Source organism: Perissodus microlepis, chromosome 3, assembly GCF_051167445.1.
Source record: "Perissodus microlepis isolate ML-2025 ecotype Zambia chromosome 3, ASM5116744v1, whole genome shotgun sequence".
Taxonomy (NCBI): Eukaryota; Metazoa; Chordata; class Actinopteri; order Cichliformes; family Cichlidae; genus Perissodus; species Perissodus microlepis.
In genome coordinates, this window is record NC_140463.1 from 34,698,455 (window position 1) to 34,719,108 (window position 20,654).

Sequence of the window (20,654 nt, forward strand, 5' to 3'; positions counted from 1 at the left end):
TCTGTCCTGGAACCAACCGCATGCAGATTAATGTTCTCTGCATTGACAGTCGATTGGAGCTGCAGACCCTGCCTGTATCATTAGTGATCATTGATGTGAAATTGGAGTCAGTTTGACAAGGACACTGGTATTTGCTTTTTATGCAAGTTTGAGTTTTATGGTGAAATGTACAGAGTGCACAGTGTAAGCAGTTAAAAGGAGGCTTCCAGTGAGCAGTCAAAAAATTAACAGCTACTAACCGGAGTCCATCCAGGCATGCTCAAGAAGATGGTCATGAGGCCAAATTTAGGGAAAGCATTTGATTCAAGAGCTTTGTGATCACCCATTAAACACTGTTCTACAGCCTGTTTAGAACATCAAATTCAAATGTTATTATCAACAGACTTTGATTATTAAATTGCCAGTGTGTTTACCACTTTGATCTGCTTTTCCCCCTCAATAGTAAATGCACTGTGGAACAGATGCAGACAGCATGACGTTTTATTTATAGCTGTCAGTGTCCAGGAAAGAGAGCAAACCAAGCTCTGTGAAATAGCTTTCTAATTTTGTGCAGAGCCACTATGTGTCTAACTAACTATGTGACCAACAGATGGAGGTCCAGGCTCCACCGGGGACCACCATAGGGTACGTCAAACAGGACTGGCACCCTTTCCTGCCAACATTTTCCATCCAGGGAGCAAACAAGGAGACACTCATGAGACTGGAGGGGCCCTGCTTTGCCTGCAACTGCTGTGGAGATGTCAACTTTGAGGTGAGCTCAGAGGGTCGTTGTTTGTGGGAGAAACTGAACTCTGAGTAAATTTCATCCATCAGCCAACAGTGATTTGTTACAGATCCACTCAGGTAATCTAAACAGGACTGGTAACAGTCACAGAGATGTTGATGATGATTTTAATTAAGTCAGGTAATAATTGGGCAGTTAATAATTATAAAAAGAGGAGCTTTGGTGTAGGTTTGTTGCAAAGCAGCTTGCAGGTGAATTGCAATTGTAGGCAGGCTAAAGCAGCTTAAACAGCAGATCAGGTCAGCTGATCTGCCAGGATTGCAGCAGAGCTTCATTTTTGTCATCTGTTTGCACAAAGATTGTGCTTGAGATTTTGTTTATTACGTAATCTTCTTGTGTCTTGGTGAACTTGCTTGTCAGTATTTTCTCCCACTCATCCAGTTACTTTTCCAACACTAAAGAGCATTCATGGAAACACATTTTTCCCATTAGTTTGACACCAAGTGAATGATCCTTAGTGGTACTGATGGTAAGATTGTGTTACCTTTCATACCGAACCAAAAAAGCTGTTTTATCTCCTGGTAAGCTAACTGCACATTAAGCTCATATTTCTCAGTAAGAAGGCAAAACAAATTTAAACAAATCAGCAACAATGTGAACAGTTTTGAGTGTTTAAGAAAGCAGTTGTGGCTGACGAACGCTGGTATTCTTATTGTTGTTCAGCTCAAGGGGAAAGATGGCGGCACACCCATTGGTCGCATCAGCAGGCAGTGGGGCGGCCTTCTGAAGGAAACCTTCTCTGACACCGGTAACTTTGGCATCCAGTTCCCGCTGGACTTGGACGTGAAGATGAAAGCTGTGCTGATGGGTGCCTGCTTCCTCGTTCCTCACGATGTAGATGGACATTGTTGATTTTGAAATATGTGGTGTGTTGCTGAATAAAACAATCTAATACTTTTGGCGTTGCTCTGCAGGATTTCATGTTCTTTGAGAAAATCGGAGAGGCCAACAATTGCAGCAGTGTGTTTTCATAACAGAGGAAAATGAAAACATGGGGGGATGCCCTGGATGAAGGTGTTTTCCTGTTATGTACTGGGCTCCAGACTAACTTTTTGCCATGATTGCACTGGTGCGCCTAACAAAAGTTAGGTGCACCCAAATTTTTCACCTGAATCGCTGAACCCCACTGTTTTACATATTCACTTTTTTTTTTTAATTGCTGTGCATACAAACAATATTGATTTGTAAATGATTAACTAACAATCTTGTGAACACAAAGTTCTTTATTTGGAGCACCATTCTGCAAAAAAGATAAGTTCCTGAAAAAGTGCTTGTGCTTAAAGGTTTTTGGCACCCCTTGGCAATATTGTAGGCAATGTTAAACTTAATCATCAGCCTGGCCTGGCTTTTAATAGCAGATAGCCTTAAAAATATTCTGCAGTAGAACAAAAACTGAAGAAAACGTGAATGAACATAATGAACATGAATGAACATATTCAGTAAAAGGACTAGATGTTACAATCCCTGATAATGCATTGCTTTAAATGGAGAAAATCTTGAGGGATGGCTCTTATGAGGAAAGGCAACCAGTGGCACTTCCATTCCCATGTTATTACGGCCGATAGGGCATGAACAGGGAAAAGGGGGCAAAAAGACATACTTTTGAAATGTAACCCTTTCAGTACCAGTTAGATCACATAATTGTAATGATTTAGAAAGAGATAATTATTTTTTTAAAATTAAAACTAGAGATGGCACGATACCACTTTTTTATGTCCGATACCGATACCGATATCATAAATTTGGATATCTGCCGATACCGATATGAATCCGATATTTTAATCAATAAAACTGTTTTTTTTAATATATTGCTGCATTTTGTATAAGTTAATACTCAAGTTTAAATAAACAACAACACTAAAGCTATTCTGTTATACCTGTATGTAAAAATTACACTGCACCCAAAATATTTCATAGTTCAGCAATACTGATCAATCTAATAAACTTAAACCTACACCATCCTCCCTATTCTGGTATTTTAAAGAGTACTTAGCAGAAATATTAAGCAACCTAACTAATAGGGTTGCAAACTCCCAGCAAAGAAAATGGGGAACCACCCCCCACCCCATGATGCTTAATCGACGTAATCAACTTTAATTTGATGCAGTGTGGAAAAAAAAAAAATGCACGGAAATAAATTATTTTTCAAGAATAATTAAATAGATTCAACATCTTTCTTCAACAGAATTGCAGACTGCACAGATGGTATCTTCCCAAAGGAAAAAGTAGTATAGCTTACTAGGGTATATTAGACTTAACAGTTACTATATACAGTAATGGACTTCTATATATTTTACATAAGATTAAAACTTTGGGTGTAAGATTCAGATAATTATTTATTAAAAGCTAGACATTTTAAATGAGAATAAGAAAGAAAAGTATGTCTTTGTGCCCCCTTTTCCCTGTTAATGCCCTATCGGCCCCCCTGGCTAAACTTTGCTAGATCCGCCCCTGCACAGTTACCAGCCGTCAGCTACATAGAAAAAGATCCTGGTGTAGAAAGTAATATTAAATAAATTCTAACAACAGCTTATCAAGCTTAAATGTGCTGCTGTTGTTCAGCCGCTGGTTTCCTCTTTCTGGGGCGAAGTGGGGCAAAAACAAAGAAGAGAGACGGACTCGCGACAGAAAAGCCGATCATTAATCAGTTTCATGATTGAAGTAGCAGCAGGAGATGGAGGGAGAGAGAAGAGGCTGTTGCTCCATATATCGGTTGTTAAGCTTAACATGGGAATGCTTTACAAACATTCAGAGATGAACTTACACACTTGCTTTACTTCTCTCTGGGATAACGTCATCGGAGATGAAATGTAGGTTTGGTAGTGAGGCTACAAATACACACAGCCGCTCTATCACGTGAGCACACTGCTCCGAAGTGCTACGGTTATGAGCCGAGTTACGCCGTGTCGCAAGTTTTGTGAGGTGCTTTTTTGATATTTAATGGATCGATTACATTTTTTATTTCTCTCTGATATCCGATCCAGTAATTTACGTCAGTATCGGACCGATACGGATACGTAATATCGGATCGGTCCATCTCTAGTTTGAACATGTGCCTGCATAATGACATAGGGGAGAGAGAAAATGCAGGTTGAGGGAAAAATTTAAAAGCAGATGTTGAGGTTAGTGAGCATTGATCTGGCCTCAGAATGGTTGGAAAACCCCACAGGCAAAGCTTGCATGAAACACTGTAGTTCCTAAGTCCCTGGAAAGAGTTGGTGAAGTTATTACTGCTGGTACAGAGAAATAGAGAGGAGACCAGAATCTTAACCGAATCAATTGACTTGTTTTTTTGTTTTTTTAAATTTGGTTGCTAGCTGTTTGCCATCACCAACCAAATGTGTTATATGTGCATGCATAATTATATATGTACATATTCATCCACACTTTGATGGCATCCACACTTCAGTCTGAACTTCTATACTATATACCTATTAACAGGAAGTTATCTTTTTAGATCCATTCCCTGGTTCAGAAGCATGAGTGGAAGACGACCAAAGTGCCACCAGATTAGATATCAAATCTTAGTGCTACATCTCCTGGGATCATGTGAGATGTTCATATATATTATTTCAGAACATGTCTGCACATGTCCATCCATCCCTCAGGAACACTGAGGCATGGCTTTGTAGTTTTTTTAAAATGCATGATCACCTAACATTGTTTAAACCAGTTGTAACGTGTCAGTGTACACAGGGTCAATCTTAGCAGGCAGTAGGACAAAGGTCAGAGCCTCTCTTAGAGAACTAAAGAGCCACAGAGCTGAGATCCTGTGTTCAGGCCACCAGAGATCAGTTTTATTTAACAAAGTTTCTACTACAATATGTACAAATGTATTAAAACAGCAAACCTATGTGCAAAAGACGTGCTATATAACACCACATCATGTCATTTTATCACATGTCATGTTTCTTCTAAGCTTCTCAAAAATATTAGTCAGTTTTGTCTTTGTCTGCCTTAATTTTTCTATTTTCATGTGCACCTGAGTGCTCCTGTAGTTGAGGGGCTCCAAGTGTTGGAGTGTGTCACTGTTACACCACGATGGTGCGGAAAAAGTCGGCCACAGTGGCTGCCTCAAATCTCTTCAGACTCTTCTGTCTGGGCTGGTAAGAGGCCAACCCCTCTAGGGCAGGCCGGGCCTGTCGCTGGACGTCACTCGGATTAGATAGCGGCTGGCCAGCTGCAGGTTCCACTGGTGTTTGGCAAGGATCTTGACGCAGTCCTCTCTGGAGCAGAGGCTCAGCGAGTACAGCTGCTCCATCTGCAGAGAGAAACAAGAGGAGCAAGTTCAGAAGGAGAAAAAAAAAAACCCCACTGTGGGTATGGAAGCAGCACAAACACAAGCAGCAGTTTATCGTAAGCTGCATATAACATGTACACAGACTGCAGATTTTCTCTCTTTAACTACTTGATGGTAAGTTTATAGTTAATAAGTATTTCTTTAACATGCATGAACAAGCCTGTAAAGCACAGCTGGATTTCCTGGTAGGGCTACTCTGGACAAAGATTTACTGTTGGTTACATATTAAACTCACCACTGTGCTGCCCTGTGACGTCCTAGCATTAAGTGCACAAACCAGACGATAAATAGCTGCCATAATACAAAATCTATGGGATGAGCGACCTACTTCTGTGACCCGTGTATTGTACCAATCTGTTTCTGAATTCTTCTTTTGTAGTCTTGAGATAAGCATTTACGCTGTCACAATGTTGGTTGCTGATGTGATGAGGAAGGGTGGTTGCAAAACCATTGGCTAATGACCTCTTTTTTTAAATTTTTTATTTATTGCCATAACTAAAACAATAATGGTCCCGAGCTTTCAACTTGAGGACCTTCTGTAAAATTCATATCATGAGTTAGAAATATACCACCTGCCTTTATCTCCCACTAACAAAGTGCACAAAACAAGACTTGTGCTGCATTAATGTGCATATTTTGACTATTGTTACTATTTATGTGTATGCTGGATAAGCAGTATATGTTAACATTATTACTTTTTCTCTTATATCGTACATATACTGCTTTGACTTCCCTTGATGGCCATTTATATTTTACATGTATAAACTGGATTCCTTTGGCTCATATTTTATCATTAGCGTCACAGAACAGGTACAGGCAAGTGCGATTAAAAAAAAATTAATTTTAATTCGATGGTCTGACCTTTAGTTGCTGTTCAGCTCGTACTGGGTTCCAGTCATTTCGTTGAAGTGCGTTAAGAACCTCGTCCGTGGTCACGCCATGTACCGCCTCCATAATCTGAACAGAGCAATGAAAACAGCAGACAGTGAGCAGGAAAACTGGAATTACTACCAACCAGACAAGCTGTAGTTTACATCAGTGTAAACTCTGAAGGAATTTAATTGGTGAAATACGGCCGCAATTTATCCTTCTGTCCTTTTATGGTGTTCAGTACATATACAGGACAGAAGATGGATGTAGACAGGATGACATCATCTGTTGGTTTACGCTGTCATCTTAGGCTACGTTCACACTGGACATGAAAGTGCATCAAATTCTTTTTTGACCCTATGACCCTAATCCGATATTTTCAAATCCAATCTGGGTCACTTTCGGATGTGGTGGTACTGAATCCGATACATATCTGATGTTTTAGAAAGTGACAACTGTTTGAATGGTCAGGTCGCATTAAATCCGTCTTTTACGTCACTGACACAAAACAGACGCCAATTATCAGCGCCCGAGAAGACATCGCGAACGCTTCCCGGCCATCCCATGTAGATGTTAGTGAAACTGTTGGGAAGACAACATGAACATTTTATTTGTACTGTATAATCTGCAGATTCTGACAGAAATCTGCAACTATCCTTTGAAGCACCGCTCCTCTCTAAAACAGCATTAAGGATCATTTTTTTTTATTTGAATAACAAAATAACTTAAAGCAAAATGGGGGAACGTAAAGTCCGAAACAAGTCTTTATATTAAGGTCCATCAGTCAAACAATACTGTTTGGTCTGGGTCTGAACACAGTGCGTTGTGTGTGACGTCTGCTTTTGCGCATGCGGGCCGTTTTGAGGGTTCACACAGGAGCGCGTTTGCTGTCACATTTTATTTGTAGTGTGAACAAGCAGACAAAAAAAAAAAAAAAAAAAAAAAATCGGATTTGATCAAAAAATCGGAATTGAGCATTAAGACCTGCAGTGTGAACGTAGCCTTGGTTGCTAAAAAGCTGATGTGGACTTGAACTCGTTTTGCAACCACAGCTACCGCCATCTGTTGGCCTTCAGATATAATGCAGGTTTGAGACACTTGCACATTTTTTAAAAGCAGAAGCTATGCCCATGTTTTATACTGTCTATGATTCAGCAATAGCCAGAAAATGAGTTTTGCACAATATATGATGTCACACTGAAGTTGACCTTTGCTTTTTTTGAATATAAAATGTTTTCTTTTTTATACCATGCAACATTTTTCAGGTAAGCATTTGTTTCCACGAACAGGTTTTACTGACCTTCACTCTTTATAGTGATAAAACTGAATTTAGATAAAGGCATAAAAATCATGTTGATCTGTAGGAATCGCATCACTTGCCTGTGCAATGAGACCCTCTCTTGTGTTCTGAGGCCCTTTCTCCTGTTCTCTTATTCGCTCCCGATCTCTCTCCCTGCTGTCTGAGTACTCATCCAGCTGTGGGGTAGAGCGTGCCAGCTGGGCCATTTTGGTGAGGTTGGAACCCCCAACAACCTGCTGAGGCTGGGGTTGTGTAGGGGGAACCATTTGCTGGGGCAACGCGTTGCCCTGGCCTTGGTTAATCCTTTGGATTTTTCGAAGCACTTTCAGGTTGGGAGGTGGCGGTCGAGGAGGGGCAGCGATATTAGCCTCGCTCAGCCGACGAGGATCCTTTTGCATCATCGCACTGTGAGCCGGCATCACAGGAGGAAGGAATTTGCCGTGCTGATCCACTCTGAACACCCCTACTGTATGAGCTCGGGGCCGATGTCCACCTAAGACTGATTCCAGGCTTCTAGTCATAGCTGAAGACAAAGAAAAATATTTTTTAATGTGTAAACACTATCAAGTAGATTAAATTTATACACTAGTCAGTCAGTTGAGACAAAAAGCAGGGCAAGTGCTGCTTATTGCTCTTCAGAAAACCAACATATTGGTTCACACATTAATCATTTTCCCTTCATACATGCATTTCCTTAACTGCTAATTGAATTCAGGGCTGTGGTGGTGCTCGATCATCTACCAGCTATCACAGATCACCAGTCTGTAGAATCCCCAGTTAATCTAACATGCATGCATTCAACACAGTCCTCTTTGGACTGTGGGAGAAAGCAGTGGAAGTATCCAGAGTGAGCCCACAGAGGCACAATGACAGTATCCAAACTCCACACAGCACTTCCGTGATTCCGCATTCCAGCTCCTACCAAGCTTCCTGATTGAGCCACCAGGGGGCAGAGTTGCTAAACAAAAGTGAGCAATTTCTGGCTGACATGAATTTGATGCTTCATAAAAGAAGTCTAAACTTTTAAGAGTTAACATTGCATTTGCAAATAAATGAAAACATAATTGTACAAATATAATAACACATATGAAATGATCAAGTCTTGCCTTCAGCCTTGAAAAAAAAACAAAAAAAACCCCTGCAATATTAACATAATGACAGTCTATTCAATTTTTTATGCTGACTTTGTATTTCTCAGAGCTGTACCTGGTTGTTTTGATCACTACATTTTAAACCCACATGTATTCTTAGTTCCTACCTGCCATTTTCTGCAGATTGGATCCCTCCTTCTCCCTGCTGGGTCCTGACCTCCAGCCGCCACCAGCTCTGCACAGGTCACCACAGTAAACGCATTAGACTGACATCTTTAGTTTACAAAATATATTAACTAAAAACAGGAAACAGCTGAATGCTGTGCTTATCATTGTACAATAAAACTCAGTGACTCAGGGACCTGAGATGAAAATGTACATTTATATTTTTTTTCTTTCCAGGACACAACACTTGTCAGTTAGAATACCTCTGAGAGTTATCACTGAAACCTCTTTTTCACCTGATGTGTTGACCTGATTTTGTATCTGGTCAACACATTATGAAGAAGCAACCACCCCAAAATTATTAAAGACTCAAAGATATTTTAAAAAACAACGTTAGGGATGAGTGAATGAGGGTTATCACTGACTCGTCCAGGGTCTCAGGCATTCCCCAGGAGCGCTCATGGTTGACGTCTCCGTGCCCAGTGTGTTGCAAACTGCCCTTTACTGGGGTTGAGATGTAGCCACCAGGGTTAGGCCCGGAGCTGCCGGAGGACACTGCGGCAGCTGCAGCAGCAGCTGAGGGGAGTGATGGGACAGTGAGGCTTGCAGGAAACCAGCCGATGGCCAACGTCCTCTGGTTCTGCCCTCTCCACTCACTCAGCTCCAGACTGCAAGGAGAAAGGGAAAACAACTGGTTAATAAGGAAACGAATTCCCTACATGCCAAACAGAAGTCAGTAAAATAAATGACTTCCACTGAGAGTTGGGGTCCAGAGTAGAAAAAAAATCCCAGCATTTTATTTGTTTCTATCAGCTGGCACCGCACATAAAACACCAAAACAAGCCCACGAGGTAATTAACACATAATGCTGGCAATGACCTGCAGAAATCTAAATGAGGCCTTCCACTGACATAAAGCTTCCCTCTAAAGTAGCTGAGAGTTATGTGTAATCAGCTTACTTGGTGGTCATTTACAGTGAAAAAACAGTATAATGATTAGCACAACGATTATGCTTCCATTAAACAAAATATAATAAATTCTGATAATGATGTAATATGAAACGCTCCATGGGATTACATTAACTACTCGCTTTGCTAAACAAAGTGAGGTTAAGTGAAACTGGACCATTACTCATTCTGTTTGCAGACGTCACAATAAACCCGTGGTAAACAAATAAATAAATAAATAAATAAAACGTAACTATACTACAAAAGCACTATTGTTGCCTGGATACCGTGTCACGGCAGTCTGTATCATGTAAGGAGTTACATTACATCAGTGGGCTTAACTTCCAGCATTGTCAGTCACTTCTGAAGAGAATACTTGCTGTGTGATAATCTTATTTAACTTTGGCCTTTCCCTGCATGACTACAATACCTTTATTTGTAGATTTTTGTGTCGGAAACAACAAACTTCATGAAGTTTTTCAGATTTATATTCAACCAGATTGGTGGAAGAAAAGACTAATCATGATGCAGGTAATACCAATAGACCCATCAGACGTGTTACGTAAAATAAAAACAACACAGGGAGGCGAGTTTCAAAGCTGCTCGACCTGTTCAGCAAAGTGAAATGCATTCGAGGACTCGCTAAGAGTGGAATGTCTCTTTAAGAGCGGGCTGGTTCAAATCCCTGTCTCATCTCAACAAAGGTCCATTGTGCGAGCTAAAGTTTTTCCTTTACTCCTCTTTCGTCCCACCCACCCACCTTTCGCTCACCCACCTGTGGTCGATGACAGTCACGAGGTCGTTGGGCAAAAGTGTGAGCTTTCTGGGTTCTGCAAATTCTCTTATTGCTTGCACCTCTCTGGGTTTAGCCTGTGGAGGAAGACAGGAAAGAATTGATGTGACATGCAGAAAAGTGCGCAGACTTTCAGGCATATTCGTGAGGCAAGAACAGCAATCTCTTCTTTGATTTTTTTTTTTAAATGAAAAGGACAAGAAAAGCTTCAGACCTCCGCCACCATCGCGGTGAGCTGGGCAAAGCTGGGTCTGTCTGCAGGATTGCATGCCCAGCACTTTCGCATTACAGTGTATAACTCCAGAGGGCAATCAGGTGGCTTCTCCAGGCGTTCGCCCTCCCGCTCTATTCGCCATAATATCTAGTTGAAGAGTGAATGTCAGTGATGCTAACACACTGAGTCATAGAGCATGCCAGAAAAACAAACATCATAAGGGCGGTGATACACATTCCAAACATGAATGACAAATACCTTGCCGGGCGTGCACACAAATACAGAAAAAGCATGGCGTCAGTGTTCTGACAAGCGCTTACCTGCCGGCCCGACAGACCAAACCAAGGCTCTTCACAATAGGTGAACATTTCCCAGAGAGTGACACCAAACATCCACACGTCTGAGGAAAGGGAGAAAGAGCCGATGCGAAGACTCTCTGGAGCACACCTGGAGAGAAGGGAGGCAGACAAACCAGAAGCAAAATAAAGAGTTATTGGTGTTATTAGTGAGAATCTGTTGTGACTCTAACAAGATTTCTAATTATTTCCCACTCAAGCTTCAAATTTCACCCAACTGCCCACCATGCAAACGGTATCCGTCTGTGTGCCGACATGATGTAGTGATCTTTCTCCTGGTTCAGGCCTCGCATCAGACCAAAGTCCCCGATCTTCACCATATCCTTGGATGCCAGCAGTACATTTCTTGCAGCCAGGTCCCTGTGGATGAATCTCCTGCTCTCCAGGTACTCCATGCCTGACACAATCTGCATAGCAAAGAGCCAAAGGCGGACCAGAGAGAACTCATACTGACGTGCACGCAGGGTGTCGTAAAGTGAGCCCAAGGCGGCCAGCTCTGTTACCTAGATAAAAAGAATAAAAAGGATTTTTAAAAGAAATCTGGCTCCTACAAAACATAGTAGTTTGAATAGATCAACGAACTATTTCTAGTTTACCATCTTGAGGGGCTGTGTGAGCACCACACCATAGAGTCGTATGATGTTGGGGTGGTCTAAAGACTGCATGACGGTTACTTCTTGGAGAAAGTCTTTCAGTGTGTCCGCCTGCCTCGACATATTGCTCCTCAGCGATTTAACTGCCACAGCCAACTGAGGAGAGGAAGGGGATAAAGACAGATGCTCAGTTTTAATCAGGCATACAGACCGACACCTCACTTTAACAAGCCAAAGGGAGGCAGCAAGGGTGTGTACACGCCTACTGTTCCAGGGCATAATCATAAAAAAGAACATGAAAGGTAAACGGTGCTACCCTGAAGTCACCTGCTGGTATTTTCTTTCTTTCTTTTTTTGTTTTTTAACAATGGCTAACAATATCTAGGGTGTAAGGATGGAAGGATAAGTTATCAGCTAACCTTAGCAAGTTTGGTTTGCAAGGTGCAATCAGGTGGCAAAAAAGTTAAGCTTATACACAAGGGCCATAAACTGTTCCTCTAAGGATCCTTCCCCCCCCACACAAAAAAACAGTCAATCATTTCCCTTTGTAACGGTGGCACAGAGGGTGATTTTTTTTTTTAAACTCACGAATTTATACATTATTAAGGTTTAAACTGAGGAGTATGGCTTCTCTGACTGACAAGCACATGTTTACTCTGGCAGCTATAGCTATCCGCTATGAGCAAACTTTGACCTTCACTGAGTCATTTTTGGAGCGCTTTTAATTTAGCTTCCTGACTAACACGGAATGCTATGTGATTAATTATACTAACAGTCTGCTATGTGCTCCAGTTTTTTGTGAGTGTACTATGTGAGTTATACTTTAGTCAGTGGATTACCTTGCTAACCAAGCTTGCTAGCTTGATTAGCAAGGTAGCAAGCTTGTTGTTAGCTGACAGTTTAGCATTTCCGCTCTGTCATCCAAATATTGTCATCCATGTAATTGGATTTGAGCACTCAAAGTACCCTCACATTTTTACAAGCACTTTTTCCCTCTATGCTTACAGACCGTGCACAACACAATTACATTCCAATGGATGAATTGGAGTGATGTTATGGTGATTATGTCCACCTTTTTGTAAACAGTCCTGTCCAAAACCATTTGCCAATAGCAGTTTTTAAAACTTGTGGAATCTTCGTAAAAACCAAAACGATTATTAAGATAATTGTTAAAGACAAACTTTGTGCCACTGCCAAAAGTTTTGGTCACGACTGCAGTTTCCGGTCTCCACAACATCTATAGAGAAAGTCCAGCAGATCTGTAAAACTGCTTCTCACCACTCTTCCAGTGGGTGTATGCCACTCTCCCCTCTTCACCACCCCGAATGACCCAGAGCCCAGCCTCTCCGCCAGAATCAGCTCACTGTCTTGGATAAGACAAGGAAGAGCCCGGACACCGACTTCCTGGCCCTGTGCTTGACCACCTCCGGTTAACGGCTCCCCACTGAACACCTGTGTGCATCATTAAATCAATAAAAAATGACAAATTGAATATCAGGCTTAAGAAAGACAGTTAACACATAACACTCCATAACAAAGCTAATGCAAATTAAGTGTTTCGGACCTTCGGCACCCGTGACCGCACGCGCACGCTCGATTTGTAGCGTTTTAGAGCGTCCCATAGTCTTCTTTGTCCTGCAAGAAAGAAAATACAGACATGTTTGCATTTTCTGTGACTGTATATGAAATATATTTAAATCAGCAGTTTCTCAGTAAGTAATTGTTGCTTTCCTTATTCTACACCCTTCTGAAATGGTACACGCTAAATGAATAACTGTAAGATTTTCAAATAATAATTGATAATAAACCTATGCAACAGTTGCTGCTCTGTGTGACAGTATGTTGAAAACTAAGTAGCGCTTGTATGTTAATAATCTTAGCTGTTATTAACCATATTAATTTAAGCATGCAAACAAAGTGAATTCATTTGCATTAGAAAACATTTCTTATTATTTTAAATTAGGGGGAAGTCTGAGAGGCCAGAAGATGTGGCTAAGAGAAAGATTTCTTTTGTGTTAGACTCTTTATGCAAACGGGTTTTAAATTCATCGATAAATAAGGCCTACACTAATTAGGAGCCTTAAAAAGGCAAACTACTGCAGGTAAACAGGGGACAATGCTTTTGTTTGAGGGCCACTTAAAGCCCGTCTTTCTTTTGTGACTAACCATACCTCCATTACTGAGCCTAAGGGGAAATGTTTTCAGTCAGGGGGAGCGGTTCCTATTTATTTACACCCAGGATGAATGATCAGAGAAGATGATCAGGCTCACCAGGTTTGCTGATTCCTATCTGCTCGAGATCGGCCTCTTTGACGTAGCTGAAGTGCTCAATGCGAGTGATATTGAGGCCATCTCTGAGGCGCAGGTAAAACTTCTCCAGCTGGACTTCAGCTAGGAGTTGGTATAGCCATTGAGTGTCCTGGTCCATCACCATGACCTGGCTGACCTTCCTGTTGGGGTTATAGGTCAGAGGTTATAAGACAGTGGAGAGAATTTCTGGCCTGTTTTTCTTTCTCCTGGAAAATCTAATTTTGTTTTAGTCGATGGAAAATTCTTAATAGGACCAAAAATCCAGAGATCTGAGGATATCACACCAAAAGCTCACGTTTAGATCAAGTGGGAGAAAGGTCTTGGTAAGCTTTTAACAAAGAGCCAACTTTTCTTCAACGTTGCAGGAATCTTATAATGATCACCAACTTCACATTTGCTGAGATATCTATCTATCTATCTATATATATCTATATATATATATATATATATCTATATCTATATCTATATATCTATATCTATATTGTAAGTTGTTTAGATGTGCTCGGGAAAAGAAAGACTACATTACTGCATAAAACACTGCTGGTCACATCTTCCTGATTAGACCGCTCAGTACACCTGACACAACGACGAAAAAGTATCTGTATCGGACTCTAGCTTGACAGTCTGCTGAACCACCAGTGCACCTGCCTCAAACAGGCTCTCCTCCACACTCGTCATTTACAAAGTGGTTTACAAACCCAAACATTACAGCTAACAGGTGGATTTCCTGTTTGAGTGCAGCTAGCAAACACTGAAGAACCATTTACTGCTTTAGAGACAGAGAGTGAACGTGAACAGCCTATCCTTGCTTTTTTAACAGAAAACTCTTTGCTTTAGCCAGGAGCAGCACAGAAAGGACCCTTTTAACTGCTTTTTATTAGTTATTGTTCACTAGTTAGCTCATGTAAAATATTAGCAGCAACCAACCAACCCAGTGATGTCACGTTCTCTACTTAAACTAGATGGCGTTACACATGCTCTAAAAACGTCCATTTTAAACATTTATTTCTTAAATCCAGCTTCACAGACAGAGTCGGATCTGTGACATTCTCGAAAGCAGGGCTCCATGGTGTAAATTAGCCTTTATACATGTAGTCTTTCATGTCTACTTTAATCTGGGGCTGACTTTTGATGCACACGTTGCCACCTTGCCGCTTTGTCCCTCAGTTTCTTAGTCACATCCAGTCTACCCTTCAAAATGGGACCTCGTAAAAAGACGAGTCGACGCTTGTGCGTGACTAATTTTGAACCTCATAGGCAACGATCCTGGTGCTCTGTGAAAAACACAGTTGGAAACTTTAGCTTGTCTGAGGTTTAGGGGCACCAGTCTAACCGGATCCTGTTCGCACAGCATTTATGTAACTGCAGAAGTGATAATGTGCGTTGTAATAACTCTGAAACAGTTGCATGACTGTGACTGATATGAGGACTCTGGTCATATTTAGTTCAAATTTACCATCGTTAGTGCTGATAGTTTTGAAGCTCTTTGTGAGTGAAACAGAAGGAGTGTGTGAATTTGAATAACTTCCTCACTACAAGAAACAAAATGTTAAATGTCAGCAAATTCTTCTTTTATGAGCCATGCTGTTTAGTTCACTGGAAGACTGTACCGCCATAAAACACTTGCTTATCACCAAACTAAGCTGAGCAGGAATGAGACAGGGAAGGCCTTCAACATTCCCCGTCAGCTCTTCTGAGGAAAAAACAAAACAAAAACACCTAGACTTAGCAGCTACTTAATTTTCCTCATTCTAACAGCCATGCAAAGGGTGCAAGTGGGTACTAGCCTGGGCTTGCATTAAATTTTCTAGGGACAACTCCCAATTAAATGAGCACTTACTGCAAGTTCAAATCAACTCAATTCCCTGCAGATTAGTTAATTAGTGAAAGCACACACACACAAAAATGCACACCGGTAAACATTGTCTTTGTGTACACAGTGATGAATATTTAACCTGTCGCCCAGCTGCTGAAATCTCCTCTCAGTCTAATGGCACGTGAACCCAAGGAGTTCAACTATGAAGTTAGCCTAATGTGGCTCAACAGTCACGTGTAGTACTCCCCCACCTTTAATCACAGAGGCAGCTTTTTTTTCCTTCCCAACTTCAAATATCCAGTACAGGTGCATATGTTTACACTGCAGCAACGTAAGAATGAATCAAGATGAAACCTACAAGGAAGTGCAGAGGAGGATTACTTTCCAAAGAAAGTGCATATTTTTAGTCGTGACTGAAATATTATAGTCCACAGACACTCTGATCTGTGATTGAAAGGGTGCAGGGTGTGCCTCCGAAAAAAGGACAGTATGTCCATTAAGAGATTTAATTACTTACCTGGGCAAAAAAAGCAGTAATTAGTTAGCATACTAATATGTACAGTGTGTAAGTAGACAAATAACTGAAAAAAAAAAAAAAAAGAGTACTCCGAGAAAAAAAGATAATGTAGTTTATGTGGCATTATATTAGTTGCCTTTCTGGATCTGCCATATAAATAGCTTGGCGGTTTAATTATTAATAAGCTGTGTGCATCTATTTTAATACAATGATTATATATTTTGTAGCTGTATTGAAAACACAGCTGCCAAATAAATGTAAAAAGTTACTAAAAAGTGGCGTATTTTATGTAGTGAAACACGCTAGCATAAAAGCAACATGTAAGTAAACTACACAGTACTTTAACAAAGACATTAACTCTCAGAATTTGTTCTTAATTATTCTACAAAGGAAATGACAGTCGATTACAAAAGGTACATTTAACACAGTTTCACATTTCTTAATAATAATAATAATAATAATAATAATTCAAAAAACAATTTATGAAAACTTACTTATATTATTGAGTTCTTGTTAAAACGATTTAGTCGCCGGTTGGTGGCTCTCTCTTAGCCACAGACGCTTCGAGACAAGTGCTCCATGTTTGCGGTGAAACCTGTAACGACGTCGACGACGGTGCTTCGCTTCAAATCAAAGCTTCTGTCTGAGTCTGAAACCCGCTCTTCTTAAATCACCATGTGACAGATCCGGGGTGTTTTTACTCACAGGTTTGCCCGATATTACTGTGTTTCCCGGAGACAAGTGGATAAGTCATCTACCTGTAAGTCTTCGGGTTCCTTCCCCACCTCTTTCCTTTACCTCACTAGACCACACCCCTCCGTCACTCCTCTCACCTGAGCTTTGAACACGAGAGTAAACCTGAAAGGGTTAGAATAACCAAGTCAGGCTTCACCCCATGTGGTCTGAGTGATGTAAATGTATTAATGTGTCAATCGTTGGGAAGTTCTTTATTTTACTTAATTTTCTTGTAAAAAATAAATAGAGAAATAAATCAATAGCACATTTAAACGTGCTATATGAATACTTACTAAACAATATGATTTCATGTTTAAGTATAAATATTAAATCACTTGTAAGTATTTTTTAGACAGAAAATGTAATTATATAGCTACTATATTAAAATGACTTAAGTTGTAATATTTTGTCTGCTACAGTGGTTTGAGCTAAACTAAAACTGTTTTCATTAAGTTTTTTTGTATAAAACGATCTCTAAATAAAAACTAATATATAAGGGTCGACAGTTTAGTGAAGCCGATAAAGCAAAATAAAGTCTGTCTTATTTTAGTTGAAATATTAGCTCATTTTATTTTAACGTTAGCTTTGAAGCTAATAGCTTTTCTTATGTGCACTTAGCTTATGTGCACTTAAGAGTAGCTCAATTTATTGGCAGATAAACATTAGGCAGCTAAAACTGCTTAAAGTTTCAGAAAAGTGTAAGTTGCTTAAACAGTTCTAGCTGATGTTGATTGTAATAATTATAATAATAATCATCATTCCACATTGAACATATGTTGCCTGTATGTAACTTAATTCTCTCAAAACTTGCATATGTGACAGAATTTGGTTCAGTCGATGTGTGTTGTCTTACTAATACATGTACTGCTTGTAATGTGATTACTTTTGATCACACATTGACTATAGCTTGAAAAGAAGATAAATATTCTTTTTTGGTAAAGAGTTTGTAAACAACCAAGTTTTTGTCACTGTATACTGAGGATATTAAGAATCACAAGATGAATTATCCATACATGATAAAGCGCCATAGGCCTGGCAAAAACTGCTAGGCTAGATGTTTGCTATGAATAATAATAATTATTATAATGATAATGGAAATAATATAAAAAATATAAAAAAGACAACTTTCAAAAAGATTAGAAGGTTTAATTAATATGTCGTTAAATTACTTTAAGTTTGAATCTCTGACTATGTTACTGAATGTATTACTTGCCTTGATCAGGAAATGACCATACTGAATCATAACACTACTCCACGTGAATAGTGTTGTGATTAATTTAAGTTAATGAATACTAGAGTACAAACTGTTACTACAGTGTAATTAACACCATTGTGTTACTCTCAAGACTGAGCATGGATTAAACCTGCTATTAGGTTTGAGTCATATGAAGTGTCACAGATGGTTTTCCGTTTCAGTCTTTCTTTCCTCCGTGCCTGTTGTTGCTGAACCAGTTTGATGAGATTTTTAGCCTCTCAAGCTGCATTTGAATGCAAAGCAGGCAGTACAGATAGAACTTTGCACTTCCTGGTACAGTCTCTCCTACTTTACTCCTCTCTGCCAGCCTGCCTCGGTTATACAACCCTGACAGTGGACCAGCCTATCATAGGACCGTGCACACATGATCGCCCTAAAAGTAATCTGTTACCACTTCTTTCAAGCGCTTCCAGCTCGCCTACGGCTTAACAGTCACAACAGGCTTGTGATGACTTAGACCTCTTTCAGGAATATGGGGTTTTTTTTTCTGTCATTAGCTTCAGACAAACAATAGAAACATTACGACATAATGAGATGACAAATTATGGTGTCATAACATTTCTTAGGTCATGCAGGACAATAATAACCCATTACACGTGTATTTAGACAGAAATGTGTTGTTTCCAGCAAGTGATGAGAGGCTAGAGGCTAACAGGAAGTGTGTGTGGATATATCCCTTATATATTTATAAATGCACCATGGGGGGGGGGGGGGGGGGGGCTTAGGGTTTCTGTGTATACTGTGTATACTACTGTATTGCCAATAAAGCTCTTGAATCTTGAATCTTGAGAGATGTTTCCTGTTCTCCTAAATCTCATGGTTTTCTGTTACACTGGGCATAACTCTCATTTATACGATGCAAGCTTAGCTGGAAGCTTATATCACAGCAAGACAGGCAGTATCCATCCAAAACACAGAACAACAAACAAAAGGGGATGAAAAAGAGACAGATAATAAAAATAAAGGGGAAACATGACTTATTGAAGATAAATATGTTGAAAAGTGTGAGAGCTCGTATATGTGAACTTGTATTTTTGAAATGAGTTACAGAAAAAATATTTTGTAATATGTAGACTGCTATTTACACACAGAAATATTTGACTCATATTTTTACAAGTTCTCACATTCACAAGCTCTTGTGTTTTTCAACTCTACACGGACGAATCATTGCCGTGAAAATGAAAAATGACACGTCTGAACTGAAAAGACCAGAAGCAGAAAGAAATATAATAGTCTTCACTGTCACTGTAACTCACACACAGTCAGACTCATATTTATAGAGTAAATAAAAGAAATAAGAGACTTAGAGCCAGTGCTTCCTCTGGGCTGGGCTGGGTTCACCCTGTCAGAAAATGTTAATTATCTTAAAGAGCCTCATAAAGAGAAATAAGATATATGGAAGACGGCTAAAGAATGGAGACTTTGACAAGTTCATTCAACATCTTGTTATTTCAAACCGTTTGTGTCAGTGGCGTGTACACACTGTACCACTTGCCAAATCTCACTTTAACCCCTGACTGTTCTTATTTTCTGTTTAGGTGTAGAGGTGAAGCCGACCATGTAGACAACAGGAAATTCATTTTTTAAAATCTCTTTTAGTGCTTATAGCTGTAACATGGATTTAAACCATAGCCCAGCAGTGATCATGCTTATGAATGAATCAAAACTTTTATATATTTGATTAGCAATTCCTGAAGTCTGGGCCATTATTTCTTTCTTTCTTTTTAAGATTCTTCTTCTTTTCTTTAATCAACCTTTCTTCACACAGTGAGCTGTTTATTCTGTGCATTATGGCCAAGGAACAGAGAACACAAGGTCATGTTTTAATCCATCTTTAATGGGACCACAGAGGAAATATTTGCTGGAGGACACATGGTGTTGCCCAAATTTCTTCCTTTTTAAAAAAAGTTTAGGTTAGATTTCAGTTCAGTTCATTGTTACAGTCAAAATGGGCACAGGGTTTTGGACCCAAAGGCAGACAGTGAGAGAGAAACCAGGTTTGATTACACAAGAGAACAGGTTTGAGCCAAAGGCAGGCAGGTGAACAAAGTTTTTCCCAGACAGTTAGTTTTCTTTTAGACGGGCACACCAGAGGGGATCTAAGAGCGATGGAGAAAAACAGCCAATGAAGATGATTTCCTAGAGCTGCACTAGTTACTGAGTGCAGCACTGAGCTGGACATGAGTGGATGAAGAGCTGATTCGTACACGTGCAGGTAACTAACGATGGACAGTTTGTGTGCCAGTTCGAGTCAGCAGCGCCAGGTGAGGAGAAGCTCCCACAGCTCATCCCACCAAGAAGGTGTCCTGACACACTCACTCAGGAAAAAGGGAGAGTGAGAGGACACTGTGGAATCGGGATAATAACGTCCAGCAGGAAAAACCCTTTGAAATGCTAGCAAAATCACAAAGTCACATTTAACCTGTTCTTATTAGATTTGACTTTTGATTCTATATGTGCAGTTTTCTATATGTGATGACCACTGAAAATAAATATGTTAATGAGTCGGTGAATAATAATATGAATGTCACAATAATTGCAGAGATTGAAACTTTATTTATAATTCTTCCAATAAAATAAAATAAAATAGAAAAAAAAAAACTCCTAT

General features: G+C 40.0%; 2 protein-coding genes across 3 annotated transcripts in view; one reads left to right on the forward strand and one right to left on the reverse strand.

The window, feature by feature from the left end:
• Window positions 1-2,591, forward strand: part of LOC146391319 (phospholipid scramblase 2-like) — a 14,076-nt gene extending 11,485 nt beyond the window's left edge. Inside the window, exons 5-7 of one of the 2 annotated variants that reach the window (XM_084924196.1) lie at window positions 590-751; window positions 1,448-1,618; window positions 1,699-2,591. In XM_084924196.1, coding sequence (XP_084780322.1) covers window positions 590-751; window positions 1,448-1,618; window positions 1,699-1,758 — 393 coding nt within the window. In that variant the 3' untranslated portion in view covers window positions 1,759-2,591. Of the gene's footprint in view, window positions 1-589; window positions 752-1,447 lie in introns of both variants that reach the window. The other variant, XM_084924195.1, reaches the window with a different exon arrangement.
• A 1,968-nt stretch (window positions 2,592-4,559) lies between these two features.
• Window positions 4,560-16,863, reverse strand: tnk1 (tyrosine kinase, non-receptor, 1). The gene is made up of 14 exons (XM_084924194.1): window positions 16,551-16,863; window positions 13,685-13,863; window positions 12,978-13,048; window positions 12,692-12,865; window positions 11,417-11,569; window positions 11,046-11,323; window positions 10,785-10,911; window positions 10,465-10,611; window positions 10,233-10,327; window positions 8,936-9,178; window positions 8,513-8,580; window positions 7,335-7,777; window positions 5,946-6,041; window positions 4,560-5,045 (listed from the first exon to the last, which is right to left on the reverse strand). Exons 2-14 carry the CDS (start codon window positions 13,845-13,847, stop codon window positions 4,908-4,910), a joined length of 2,196 nt encoding a protein of 731 aa, XP_084780320.1. The 5' UTR covers window positions 13,848-13,863; window positions 16,551-16,863; the 3' UTR covers window positions 4,560-4,907.
• Window positions 16,864-20,654: the final 3,791 nt, after the last annotated feature.

Coding starts and splice junctions, on each gene's coding strand:
- tnk1 (XM_084924194.1), bottom strand. CDS start 13,847: ATGGTGATGGACCAGGACACTCAATGGCTATACCAACTCCTAGCTGAA. Junction 10,328..10,464: donor TCACCGCGATGGTGGCGGAG/GTCTGAAGCTTT, acceptor CTTCCTCCACAG/GCTAAACCCAGAGAGGTGCA. Junction 9,179..10,232: donor GTGACTGTCATCGACCACAG/GTGGGTGAGCGA, acceptor TTCTCCTTGCAG/TCTGGAGCTGAGTGAGTGGA.